The sequence below is a fragment of the Lucilia sericata genome, unplaced genomic scaffold, assembly GCF_015586225.1.
Source record: "Lucilia sericata isolate MDLA Ls3-8-SP2 unplaced genomic scaffold, ASM1558622v1 Contig000067F_arrow, whole genome shotgun sequence".
NCBI lineage: Eukaryota > Metazoa > Arthropoda > Insecta > Diptera > Calliphoridae > Lucilia > Lucilia sericata.
Window position 1 is genome coordinate 324,934 of NW_023994101.1, and position 15,005 is coordinate 339,938.

Genomic DNA, 15,005 nt, shown 5'->3' on the forward strand with positions numbered 1-15,005 from the left:
AACCATAACTAAAAATTTTTGATTTTGAAAATTTTGTTCAATATATAACACACATTTTAGGTTTCTTTAGAAATTGCTAAAATATTTTATAGATTTATCTTGAATATTGTTTGCTTTCAAAATCAGTGCCATATTATTTTTTTTCATACAAAAGTCATTCAAAACATTTTTTGCTCAACATCATTAAGTATTGTAACACTTTCTTATGGATATATACTAATACAATAGAGTAGTTTTTATGTAAGAGTTTTTATGCCTTAGAATCCTTAAGGGCATTTGCCATTAACAAATAGCAAAAACACTTGGAAGTTTGTCTTAGTAAATATATGCCTAAATTCACACAGGAAATATTTACTAAAATTTTGAAACATTTGAAATAGGGTTAACGTTTTCAAAAGATTATTTAGACGAAAATAGTTAGCACTGAAATTAGTAAAAAATTAGTTTATAGCTAAAAATATATTTTTTACTTAGTGAAAACCCGTTTAGCTACAGAAACTCGTATTTTCCGGAGGATATAGCCATTACCAAACTTTCGTCAATACTATATTCCAATAACAGCACAGCTTTGTTATTGCAGATATAACATACCTAAGAAACAATAATTGGGAAATGCTAAGGAACTATTTACTTCTAGGAAACTCCGTTCATAAATATTGAACAATAATTCTTTCCTTTTATTGTAAATCGTTTTTTTAAGAAAAACTCGAAAACTTTGCATAAAACGCACGAAGTAGTCATGTGGTGAAGTACATCACACCCCTCTTAGCTATCATTTCCACATCTGTAGGATTTTCAGATACTCCTCTTATTTCAAAAAGTAAATTTAGTTGCCTCATAATTTTGACTACATTGATGACTAAATTTATTCTAATTTAAAATATTCTGACCACTTTTAGATCACTACAGGTATTTCAATTTTGAAGTAATTTAAACTTGTTTTATAGAAAGTCATTTTGAACAAACCGAAGATAAATATGTCTCAAGTTAAGTACAGTTTACTGAAATACGAAGGTATTTCTTTTTAAAAATCTGTTAATACCTTGAATAATACTACAGCAGCAAATTATCCATCCCTACCCTACCCTAAATACTTTTTCATTTTCTTTCTCAAAACACCCAAATTTCACAATATCAGTACTTTCCTTTCAAAAACACTTAGACTTAAATGCCTGTTAAATATTCACACCTTCCGAGGCTTAAAATTTTGTAATAGCACAAAAAAAAACAGGCAGCTACGAAAAGCGGTTTCGATATAAAACTTTAAAAACTAAACCATATAGAGCAAGAGGCTATAATTCAAATAAAACACATACGTGTTAGTTTAACTTATTTTTATTTTTTTATTTTTCATACCTACACGATGTAAAAACTAGTCATTTAAAATTTGCTTACAAATTCAGCTGCAACTACAATTCGTAGGAGAAAAAAAACCCGAAACCAAAATCTGCATTGTCAGCAAGCAAATTGTTGCTTAAATGTTGGCTATAAGTAACCAGAAAGGAAACTGAAAATACCAGGATTCAAACAGGAACCAGAAAAAAAGTATTCTTGTATTAGATATTTTTTGCAAAAACAAGTTTAAGGCGAACCAGTGCTAATGCCGGCATAATATTTTCCTGCGGTAAATGCACGTTTCAGCCATGTACACACATACAACAACCAAAAAAATAATAAAATCTCAAGAAACTATAAACTATTTTTTATGAGTGTGTGTATGGTTTTTACAAGTTTGAGTTTTTTGGGGCTGTTATATTTTTCATACAATTTTAATATTTAAAAAAAATAATTTTTAGCAAATTTTGCAGTTTTTTACATGAATGTATGATGGTAGTGGAGGTGTGTTTATACACATTTTCATGTAATTGTATGATAAACGATAAAAGTATGTGTGAGTTATTTATGTATGTATGTGGGTGAGAGTGTGTTTCCTGCTACATGCATGTGTCTATGCATTTTTAATGTGATTCAGCAGTGTTTAGGGTGTTTAAATGTTTTCTACTTGTAGAAAAAAAATAACAAAAAAATATTTAATAAAGATTTATGTTATTAAAACTTGATAATTTTCTAAGGAATTTTTGTAATAAATTCAGAAAATGTTTGTCTAAGTGAAAATATTTTAATAATTGATAAAATGCTCAAGGTTAAATTTTACAAATTAAATGTTGACTTTTGTAAAAAGAAAGAAATTAATTAATTAAACTGTTTTAGTATATGTTTTTGTAGATAAGAATATTAGTTATAATTTTAAATTAACTTTATCACTTTTTTATAGCGCTCTTCTTCTAATGAAAGTCAATTGGTGTTAGAAACTGTTAATGCTGCGACTTCTGGAAAATACAGCTGTGAAGTTTCAGCCGATGCTCCCTCTTTTCATACACTAATTGGTGCCGGAGAACTTGAAGTAGTGGGTAAGTAACGTTAAAATTAATTGAAAAACTTCAGCTTAATATAACTTAATATTAAAACAAATATACACAATTCAAAATGATAATAAAGAAATCTGAGGTTTTTTCGAAAAAAATTATGTTTTTTCTTAAAATGCAATTTCTATTCAAGATTTTGACCATACTGTTACATGTAGTATAGTATGATCATGTTACATTTAATGTTAAAACTAAAATCTGACATGTTTAAATGAAACTAAAACAAACAACAGAAAGCCATTAAAAGCAGCTTTCATACATGTTGGGGTTTTAGAAGAATAAATTCTATCGATAATAACAGAAAAAAAACTAAAAAAATTCCTAAAAATCTTTTCGAAAGTTCAATTTTATTTAAGCAAACATGTTATTGTTAGTATGTGAGAGTGTGTATGTGTGTTTTTTCATATCCTCACATACACATCTTTCATTTTAGTCATTGTGGTGTTAAAAAATTGCAAAAAAATATAAAAGTTTTTTCACTCTATTTCTTTTTGGCTAAAAATGTTTACTATGCTAAACTAGGTTAATGTCATGTTATTGACAATCATTGGCAACGACAGACACAATTTTAAAATTTGGTGATGAAAAGAAACATTGAGTGGAGAAAAATCTTAACATAAAAACTATATTTTTTTCTATCTGTCTTGCAGTTTTAATTTCATACATTGCATAAATTCTCTAGCAGTTAAATGATGAAAAAATCGTAGTGTGGTCTTTGAAAATTTTATGTTTTTGATGTTTTTGATATGAAAATAATAGGTTCAATTTTTGAAAGAAAATCCTACACTTGGAGTTTTATAAACACACACACGTTGTCAGATAGTGTTTTTAAATAATCGTAAATAATGAGTTCTTTAATTATATTATGCTCAATACATTTAACATTGATATTGAAAAAACTTTATATTGAGATCTCAGTATTTCATCAACACACATGAAGTTTTTACGTTACCCCTCATGTTTATAAAAATATTTCAACTTGATAACCACTTATTTATTTTACAATTTCCATGGGTTTGGACCCATGCCCTTGACCCTTTGAACAATACATAGACGATCCACCAATGTCCTTCCCTATGTCCGTTAAAAAACTAAAAAATTTTATTTATGGTTTGTTTCCATCCGTGATTTCAGATTTTAACTCTTACAAATATTGTATATAATAAAAACAAAACAACAAGAATATATGCTATATATCGTTGTTGTTTTTAGCCTCTAACATCTTCACAGATTCATACTTTTCCCACTATAATAGTGCAATATAACATACATAATTACAATTTTAACTAGCAGAAAAAAATCATAAAACTCCAGATTCCAATAAAATCCTTTTTAAACCTCATTAACATCAATATAATGTAAGACCAGAAGAAACACATGTCACCCAATAAAACGACAAAAAACTAAAGTAATTTTTGCAATAGTAATGCATACAATGTAAATGACAGAAAATGAGCAAATAAAAATACTTCTTAACATACCTGAATAACAGATGAAATTCTAATACGCAATAATGGTAGAATGACGCTCCATATCTCGCACCCTCTCCATTCCATTGTGCCATACCGGCAGGATGTCTGGCTGCAGTTGAACAATTTAATTGTCTACATACCGTAAACATTCTACAGCAAATATTGGCACTTTTATTTACGTACTATTCAAATAGTTTTGGCTGGTCTAATGGTATCTACAAATAAAAGGTATTTCCAGAAGAAAAGAAGATAAACGAAAAAAAAACTATTAAGATTTTATGGTAAAAAAGAAAAAGCACAAGCATGATGTCATGCTTGAGGTGTTTGTCAGTAATATTTTGTTAACATCCGTAATGGTGTGTTTATAAGTGTGAAATGTGCAGAATGTATGGCGAAAAGCACTTTATTTAGAAATAATTAAGCTGGAGTAATGAAAATTGAAGTGCCATGTTTTCTATATAGTTTTCTTTTGAGCCATAGAAATAATACAAAGCAAGTAAGATTGTATAGTCGGGCATGGCCGACTATATGATACCCTACCTTAACTCCGAAATATTTTAACAATTTGTTGACTAAAAAGGAGATTTTCTAGAAGAAGGTTTATATGGTGTAAGGGCATATCCTTATAAATTTATGTAAATGAATTTACGTATATTTTAAAGTTATTTATGAGGAATTTCATCGTGTTGTTGGTGTTTATAAGTGAATTTTGACCTTCAAGTAATTTTCTGAAGGCGAATTAGTACGGAGGTAGGTTCAAATGAAGCCCGATCATCTCGAAAATCGGCACTGAAATCTTTATAAAAAAACTAAATTTTGCCGATTTTTGTACTAGAACATTAAATCGAAATAATGGACCAATTTTAACCATTTTTCTATAAGCTTGTCCTTGAGTCAAAAGACGAGTATGTGTCAAATTTCATCAAATTGTCTAGAAAATTGCGACCTGTAGCGTGCGCACAAGTTTTACATGGACACATAGACGGACAGACAGACAGACAGACAGACAGACAGACAGACAGACAGACAGACGGACAGACAGACAGACAGACAGACAGGCAGAAAGACAGGCAGACAAACAGACAGACTGACAGGCAGACAAACAGAGAGACAGACATTTTCATTCTTACAAATATATTGAAAACAACAAATAAATTTAAAATTTTGTTTTTGTTTTCAATATATTTATAAGAAAGAAAATGTTGTTTCGACATTGTGAAACAAGCAGTATGTTGTTTATTGTTTTAATTACATTGATAACTTTATAAAATAAAAATTAAAATTTTTTAAAAATAATAACATTTTGTTGTTAAGGATTATTTCACCAAATAAATACATTTATGTTTATAAAAGCATAGTCAATGACTACGATTTTAAATTCACTTCTGAAAACTTTTTTATTTAATTATCTCTAATAACTCAAAAAATGCTCTAAACAAATGTACTGCGAGTTTTAAAAATGTGTTAAAACAAATGTTTTTTAAACGACAACAACAAGAAAAAAGTAAATAAAATTTATAACTGCAGATAATTTAAATAATTTCAATTTTATTTAATAAACAAAAACATTCAACACTTCATAAAAACATAAACTGTAGAATATAAATAAAATTAACACTTGCATGTGAAGGTTGAACATTAATTTTAAAACAAACATTAAAATGCCATAAAAAAGTTTAGTGGGAAATTAATGAAGATATAAAGGAGCAACAAATTTGAATACAATTTAAGCAGAATTTGTAATACCCTTCATCGGGCACAAATATTGGATACAATTTATTAAATCCTTTCGAATATTTCCTACAGTTTGGTTGATAATTTCTTAAGTTTAACTGTTACAATAGTAGAAATAATTGTTACCATTGTAGCGAAATACTTTTATTAAATAAAAACTAAAATTAAAATATGCAGTGTGAATAGTATGAATATGAAAATACATATCGCTAGACATTAATGCAATTGATTTTATATTGGTTATAATAAAATGTTCAATAACAACTTTATTATTTTCATTATTGAGTTTTTTTCTCTTCTATTTTAGCTGATGTAGTATTTTTACATGAGTAACCCTCAATAAATATATATTTTTTGCCTTTTTATTAACACTTCAGTGTTTTCCAAATCTATATATTTTAGCATTAAATTTTTTTGCTCAAACCCATTATCAATAGAAAGACAACAAAAATATAAAACACAAAAGTTCACTATCATTTTTATGTTCTACTAGAAAATTATACCCAATTTTTTTTTTTTGGAAACTCAGCAATTAATATGCAAAAGTTATTTTTATACCTTTTTTCATATTTCTTTTATTTTGCATATAAAACATTTTTTTATTATTTTCAATTTATTTAACTGTGAACTGTGTTTTTTATGTGAATTTTAATTTAATAGCTCTTTTTTGTGAAGGTGCTAAATTGTCAAAAGTTGTCATTATGGAAAGGAAGTTGAAGGAAAAAAAGTGTAGAAAAATAATTAAAATTTCTAAGGGAAATTTTTGAAAAATTAATGGCCATATTGAATTGAAGTGAAAATAATTGTAGAAAGAAAAAATGTGAAAAAAGAAGAAAAAAACTGAAGTGGTTTTAATGTACTAAAATCTTTGTATAGGTGAGGGAATTAAAAAAACACTAAATTGACTTTTGATGTGAAATTGTTTTTATAAGAAAAAAAATATTTTTAAGTAATGAAACTAAAGAAGTTGTGACAATTAAAAGAATTAAATCTTTTTTAATAACTAACGATTATAAATGAATTAACTTACAAATAGTCCCAGGACTACTAAACGTATGATTGATATTTTATAATATATTTATTAATGTTAAACCAATTTAAACAAATATACAAATATAATATAACAAGATGAAAAACATAACACATAAATCCAAAAACACTTTACAAAGAAATTAATTTGTATAAATTTCAAATTAAAAATTATTTCATTTTCAGTAGTTCCTGGCAAAGATCCAGTTATAACTGGCATACGTTCACGCTATAAAGTGGGTGATATTGTCAGAGGCAACTGTACTTCTTCACATTCTAGACCGGCAGCGAATATAACATGGACCGTAAATGGTTATGAGGTAAGTTTAAGACAATATTTTTAAACATTCAAAAATCTAATATAAAATTTTAATATTTAAGTTTTAAAATATTATGGAAAATTTTAAATAAATTCCAAAATTTATGTACGCTTTCTTAACTAGAATTATACATATGAATTTATGGAAAGTTTAAATTTTCACTAAAACTAAATTTTATATGTGTTTTTGTTTGCTCTCATTTATTCATTTTTTTCGGTTAGAAATATAATTTGGTCAGTTATTGACCACAAATTATTGTCGGAACAACACAAGCAAAAACGAAATATTTTCCCATTTAAATAAAGCCCCTAAAAAAAGAGACCTAAACAAATACATATATTTGTTTGTGCAGCAACAAAAATGAAATCAAATAAATGAAAAACTTTTTAAAAAAGTAACAAATCATACATACAGAACAAGCACTTCAGATAAATAAAGAACAAAACAACAACAACTACAGCAAAAACCATGCTAAAATATATGTTCATATATGTACAAATACAGAGATATACATAAATTTTTGCCCAAGGATAAAGTTTTATTTAAGGGGAAAACAAGCATGCACAAACAAGGCTTATGGGGTCTCCCAGAATCTAAACATACCAGAAAACAAAAAAAAAACACATATACAAACACATTAAACAACCACATAAACTGGAAACATAAAACAAACAAAAATGTTTCCAAATTGACCAACTAAAAAAAGACAAAACAACGACTTTAGTAAGCAGACAGACAGACACACATATGGACCAGAAAAAAATATAATTTAATGTCCACTTAAGGAGTTTTTGTGTTGCTTAAAAATAGAGAAACGGAAACTACACATACATACATATGTATGTGTGAAAATTACACATACGCACAAAAGTATTTTTATAAAAACATAAACAATAATGTGGTTTAAATACCTCTACTACGTTCATTACAATGACATTAAAATAGCCAAAACAAAAAGAAAAAAAGCTATACAGGCAAGCAGGGTGAAAGACAGTGTAAAATTATATTGAGAAAAAAACAACAAAAAAACGTGGCAAATTAAAAGTCACATTACCCCAACACTTGCACTTACTAAACACACAAAAACTCAACACTTATGTAAACCCAGACTTGGACACGGACACACTTACACACTGAACATAAACATTTTACTTTTTTGTAAATTTTGTTTAAATGTTGCTGCTTTTGTTGTTGTTTCCTTTTTATGGTTTAGCATATGTTTAAAACAACACTCTTTCCAACACTTTGCTGCTATTGTTTTAACCACAAGTCCTGCTAGCCATTGTTAACATATGCTCCCAAGTGCAGACAAAGTTTTCAACGTGTATTTTTAATAATGAACGCATCTGTATGTTGTAGTTTTATGCCAACCAAAATTTCTTCAATTTTTTTCTGCGATCCTTTTTGCAACAATTATTTTTTGCTTTTGCTACTGCTGTCATGCTTAAGCATAGTTAAGGTTTTGTTGCCCTTTCTTTATGGGTAATTTGTGTCGCAATGTTTACTAAAACAGCATATTTTTGGTAATTTAAGGTACAATTACTGTGTATACGTTTTAAGAGCCAGCAACAAACATAATCATGTATGAGTGGTACTATATGGTGCAACAGTAAATATGATTTTTATATGGGTGTCTCCAAATAAAAAGTGATTAATTAGATGCAAAATTGTGGTAATTAAATCGCAAGATTTTAAAGTGCTTGTAATTGTCGTTTGTTTCAATCAGTTTTACTACTTGTGGATTTATTTTCAAATTGCTACAAGAAGCGATCTTATTGTTAGTAGTAGTAGTAGGAGGGCATGAATGAGCAAAGAATTCTTATATGGTTGCTTTTAATTTGTTTTGGTGTTTTCCAATTCATTCATAAGTAACAGGTTTGTGGGTCTTATTTTTGCTTTAAATTCATTACCAAATTTCATTGGACGGAGACAACTTGATCGAACCAGATGGTGATTCTGCTTTATATACAATACAAACATAAGCACAAATTCATTAAAAGTACTTTATATGTAGGCGTATGATTAACATCTAGTCAATAAGCATAATTTATTGTTCATACCTCATGCTGCTCAGTTCATAATACGAAATGATAAAAATTAAGTATTTTTTAAACTTTCTTTAAAGCAAACACCCACACAAATTCATTAAAAGTACTTAATATATAGGCGTATGATTCATTTCTAATAATCATGAATAATTTATTTTTCATACGTCATGATGTTCTTCAGTACATAATACCAATTGTTAAAATATGTAATTTTTTTTTTAATATTATTTAAAGTAAACACCCATATTATTCACTTAAAATAAACACAACAACAAATTTCGTAATAAAAATAATAAATATTTTGGCTTTACAAAGCATATTAACACAAATTCTCAACAAACTTCACAACAACAAAAATTGGCTAGTAATGCAGAAAAAGTTTAAATTTTGAAAAACAAAAATATTTGTTAATTATTACTTATGACATGCAAAATTAAAAGAGTTAAACTCTATAAGTTATAATGATTTTGTTTGAAAAAAGTTTTAAATTTAAGCAAATTAATAGAACTAAAAACGAAGTATTATTAAATAATGAATTATAGAAAAAAAACATAAACAAGTAAAAATAATTTAATCCAAAAAAATGTTAACTTCATAAGAAAAGCTATTATTTTATAGTGCTAAATATGTAAATTAAAATTTTATTGCATTTCATTTAACGGTAAGAAAATATTTTCAACATTTCACTTTGCACCTTGAATTATAGAAAAAAAACATAAACAAGTAAAAATAATTTAATCCAAAAAAATGTTAACTTCATAAGAAAAGCTATTATTTTATAGTGCTAAATATGTAAATTAAAATTTTATTGCATTTCATTTAACGGTAAGAAAATATTTTCAACATTTCACTTTGCACCTTAAGCAGCAACATAAAATTGACCCAGTTAACCTGTGTGAAATAAGGTTAAATTTAAAAGAAAAAATTGCAGGGAAATTTTTCCTTGCTTATTAAAACTATAAATTGATATCATTATGCATTTGCTTAGTTCTTTTATAATTAAAATAATTATTTATTTAATATATTTTTCTTGCTAATGTTAATGTAATTATTTTATCTACTTTCTACTTTTCTTCGTCTTCAACTTTTTAGACAAATCCCGCTCATATACGACACTTTAAACCCCATAAGGATCCACGTGAATTAGAAACTGTTATTTCTGCCATACATTTTGTCGTCACACCACAACACTTTATTTATGGCAAATTAAAGGTAAGTACCAAGAAAACTACATCTACACTTTTATGCATATATAAGTACTGAATAAAATGCTAGTAAAGAAAAAAAAACACGAAATAACTTTAACTATTATAATGACAAACTAGAAGACATTAAGGACTGGAATTTTTTGTTTTTATTAGTCTTCTTTTCGTAACCTACCTGTAGTAGTGGCAAGAGCATAAAAAGACTTATTTAAACACACCAGACATGTAAAACTTTTTTTCAAAAGATTTTGTCAACAATGAATGACAAAAAAGTGAAATTCTGGTAGAATATATAAACATTTCGGATCCTTTTAGGATTATAGTAGTTTAAAAAAAAATTCGAACAAAAATGTGGGATTTTGAACATAACCCCCTCTGATTTCAATGAAATTCGACAATCTGCGTGAAAAGTTCCATACGTCTGTCTGTCTGTGTGGCTAGGTTAGGTTTCCAACTTCAATGAAATTCGAAAACCTGTGGGATTTTGAACATAACCCCCTCTGATTTCAATGAAATTCGACAATCTGCGTGAAAAGTTCCATACGTCTGTCTGTCTGTGTGGCTAGGTTAGGTTTCCAACTTCAATGAAATTCGAAAACCTGCGTGAAAAGTTCCATAAGTCTGTCTGTCTGTGTGACTATCTGTTTGTCCATTCGTCCTCCCATCCGTCCATCAAATCCTTTTACTAGTGATTTTTTTGTTATTTAAAATAGAGACAATGTTCGTCTAATGTTTAAACAAACTAAAATATGATAAGGACTCCACGGAATTTCTTAAAATATGAAACTTTTAAATATAATAAACTTTTAAGAAATGACAAGATACCATTTAATATTAGTTTTTTAACAAAAAATTAATTAACTCTCTTAAAAAAAAACTGTTGCAAAATAATTGAAATTTATTTAAGAAAATTAAATTGTAAAATATCTTACACAAGGACCTAGACTATAATTAAAACCACATTGCTTTCACAACACTAGTTACACTGTTGTTCTTATGATTTTTAAAAAATTTAAATTATATAAAGTTTTAAATTTATGATACATAGACAGCAGCAGCAACAACAACAATAAATACAAACACCACAGCAAATGCTGTTGGTATTGTTTGCTCTGAAAAACAAGGAACACAAGGACAAAATAATAACTCTACTTAAATGGCTCGAAAGAGAAATGGGTATATAACTATTAGGCTGAGAATTTAGTATTAGAAAAAAATGTCCACTAATTGTTTGTTATTCTAACAACAAAACCATAATTTTTAGAGGATTTCATAAAACACAAACAAATAAACAAACAGAGCACAACACAAATGCTACAGAAAAGGCAACAGAAAAAGAAGACCGTTTTTGCTAATAGTCGGGGCACGTACAGTGCAACATTTTATGGTTAATTATTATTTTTGTTTTACTCCCTTTTTTGTATTTTCAATGACTTTATAGCGGTTTAACGTTCATATTTACCCACACACATACTTTCAAACACACATATGGTTTATGAGTATCATAAGCATCTTGTTGCTCTCAATTAAATGTATATACAGCTACACACACTTTCACACAATAATATACAGTCTTAAAACCATAGAAGGACATCTGATATCCTTTTTTCTTTCTCAGTTCCACTTTGTGTTTAACCACACTCATACATTTGTACATACATTCGTATACGCATTCACCAACACATTGAAGGCAACATTGAAGTGCCATAAAAAAGTGAAATATTTACCATATTAAATGTTGACTACTTGCAACACACACACACAACTGTCAACCTATTTGGTAATCAACATACACTCATACATACATATACACTATCAATGAGTTTTTTTAATGAGTTTATCTCCATTAAAATGTGGGTATGCGTTCGCATTAAAGTTGTTGGGCTGATATCTGTTAAATGATTAAAATTCTTTAAGTGGTCAAATTATAATTTTTATATTTTATACAACAACTACTATACAGTGTTTTTTTTTAATTTTCACATTCGTTCGCTCGCTGTTTGATATGCTGCATATAATGCATAAATGTATTAAATTATTTTAATATAAAATTTTTATTGTTTTCTTTGTTTATTGCAGATACGTTGCACTGCTTTTATACACGATGTTTATTGGAAATCAACAGAAAAATCCATAGAAGAAAATCGTTTAAATAAGGCTGGCTCTTCGAATGTGGTACACAAATTTTCCGAAGATTATTTCGATTTGGATGAGGATAACGTAGTCGATCGTTCAGATACCTATATGACACATATAAAAGGTAATTTATATTAGATTTATTTATACATATGTATGATATTTTTCTTTAAAAGTCTAAAACAGGTCCAACTAAATTTCAAATTAAAAGTTTTTCAAGCTTCTCAAGAGATATGATTGAACATTTCCAACTATATTTTAAAACTAGTTTAATCGTAATAAATTCCACAACATTAATGACTAAAACTTATCTGAACTAATTTTTTTGTAAATAAATTTAACATAATTCTTCCAGGTTTCTCATTTGTCTCCTGTATTGTCTTTTTTTCTATATATGTGAACAAATATCCTATTCATCAACTTGTTTTTCCTTTTTTTCACGGAAACACATGTTTATGGAAATATTTCATTTCTGTCAAATCTGGACGTCTTTTTTCTTGTACAATTTTCAAAAAGGAAATATGACGGAAATGTAAAAAAAATAATTTGTTAAAACTAACAAAAGACATGTGAAACTATAAATAGTATATCCGTCTGTATGTGTTTGTGTGTGAGTCAGAAATAAATACATTCTTTTTGAGATATTTCGTGCAAAGAAGAAAATGTAATAAACCGTAAGAGCAACAAGTTTTGTGAGAATGATAAAAACGAATGAAATAAATTAAAAGGGGGAAAACAAAATAATGGGAACAGTTAAGGTTTCATATGAGTTATATTACAGTTACTATATATCTGTTGGAAATGTTTCTTATATATAGCATGTATGTAAGATTTTGCACTAAAAAATATGTCATATTTTAGTTGTGTAATAAGTTATAAAGATAATGATATTATTTATAGTAGATAAGAAGTATTAATCAAGAAATTTGGCTAGTAATATTAAGATTGAAAGCCTTATTGAAAATAATACCAGTTGAAATGAAAATTACTTTTCATAACACTTTCTTTCAAAAATCGAAATTTTATATTTTTACAGTTGTTTTAAGCAAAATCCCTCAACAATATTCTTCATATATTTTTTTATTATTATAAAATAAATTTAAATTATAAACACATTTGCCCTAGTTCCATTTTACCTTCTTTCACACCTTTTTAGGTCAATTTATACAGACTTAATATTTTCTTCAAGAAAATAAAAATCATGCATAAATTTTTAATTAAAAAATAAAAATAAGAAAAAATCATTATTTTTTATTTGTTTCTTCTTTTTTGCATTTTTTAGGTGATGTTTCCTCGTTAAATGCTAGTGGCTGTTCAGCTTTACATAAATGTTCTTGCTTTTGGCCACGTTTAACAACACTCTCACTTGTAGTGTATGCCGTGCAACAAATGCTCCAATTATTGCAACAATTGTTAAGGCAAACTACAAGCAATACAGCAACAAAAACTGGCAATTGCCAAACAATGGAAAAACATACGAAAGCACAAATAAAAAAAGACAAAATTTTATTAAAAACAAAAACAATGACGACGACAACAGCAATGGCAATAAAACATATAGGAAGATCTTTAGCAACACAAGTGTCAACAATTTGCTATGAAAACAACATACCAGTCGAAGAGAACAAAGCAATAGAAAAATGTTGGCCCAAAGAAAAATATTTTGAAATAAAGTTAATCAAGAAAAAACATCTAAAACAAATACAACAAGTGCTACAGCTAAATGAAGAAAAATGGCAATTGCCAGCCAAATATGTACACACTTTAAGACAACTAGAACAATTGCAGTCACAATCGCAATCGCAAATGCAACTAGAGTGTGATAAAACTCTCTATGAGTCTGAGTATAATTTAACAATGACAACAACTCAAGTGGCAAATATTTTACCAGCCAACATTGTAACTTTAACGCTTGTCTTAAATTTTTTACAATATATTTTCTATAAAGTATTTGCAACACACCATAATTTATACGCACAATTTTGTACAACACCCCCAAATAACTGCTCTAATAGTTTGAATACCGCCACTTGTCTTAATACTCCTACAACAACTGGCAACTCAACATCAAAAGACTTTTTCGTAACTGTAAAAAAACAAACAACAACAGCAACAAAAATAACAATAACAACAACAACATGACTTGATTATATACATTGTAAAGTGGCTTAAAATTGCATGAAATTTATACATATTTTACATACAATAACAACAATAGCAACTATAGTATAACTAAAACTGAAAAATTTATTTTGTTTCACGAATTCTTATACATACATATATGCAGATACTCTCATACAAACAAACTTAAATAGTTTTTTTTTTTTTTTTTTTTTTTTTTTTTTTTTTGCAAACACACATACAAAATCTGTACACACAGAAAAAAAACATGATTGTGGTAATCATAATATTAGGATTATGTGTTTAGTCTAATCAAAGTAACTGTTCTCTGAAAATCAGATGGACATAATTATTACTTTATAGCAACAATCATTTATACTTACATTAGATCATATTCAATCGTGTTTTTTCTCTGTGTATATGTATATATGAGAAGTTTAAATTAGTTAAGGAAGTTAGTTTTCAAGATATGAAAAATTATTTACAAAATTAAATCATTCGATGAGTCAGCATT

At 27.4% G+C, this 15,005-nt stretch overlaps 1 protein-coding gene across 1 annotated transcript in view; it reads left to right on the top strand.

Annotated features, from left to right (window-relative positions):
- LOC119616330 overlaps positions 1–14,531 on the top strand; it is a 57,114-nt gene extending 42,583 nt beyond the window's left edge. The window contains exons 3-7 of the mRNA XM_037972688.1: positions 2,276–2,411; positions 6,851–6,981; positions 10,122–10,241; positions 12,314–12,494; positions 13,653–14,531. Of these exons, the coding sequence (XP_037828616.1) occupies positions 2,276–2,411; positions 6,851–6,981; positions 10,122–10,241; positions 12,314–12,494; positions 13,653–14,512 (1,428 nt within the window). The 3' untranslated portion in view covers positions 14,513–14,531. The remainder of the gene's footprint in view (positions 1–2,275; positions 2,412–6,850; positions 6,982–10,121; positions 10,242–12,313; positions 12,495–13,652) is intronic.
- The last annotated feature ends 474 nt before the right edge of the window (positions 14,532–15,005 follow it).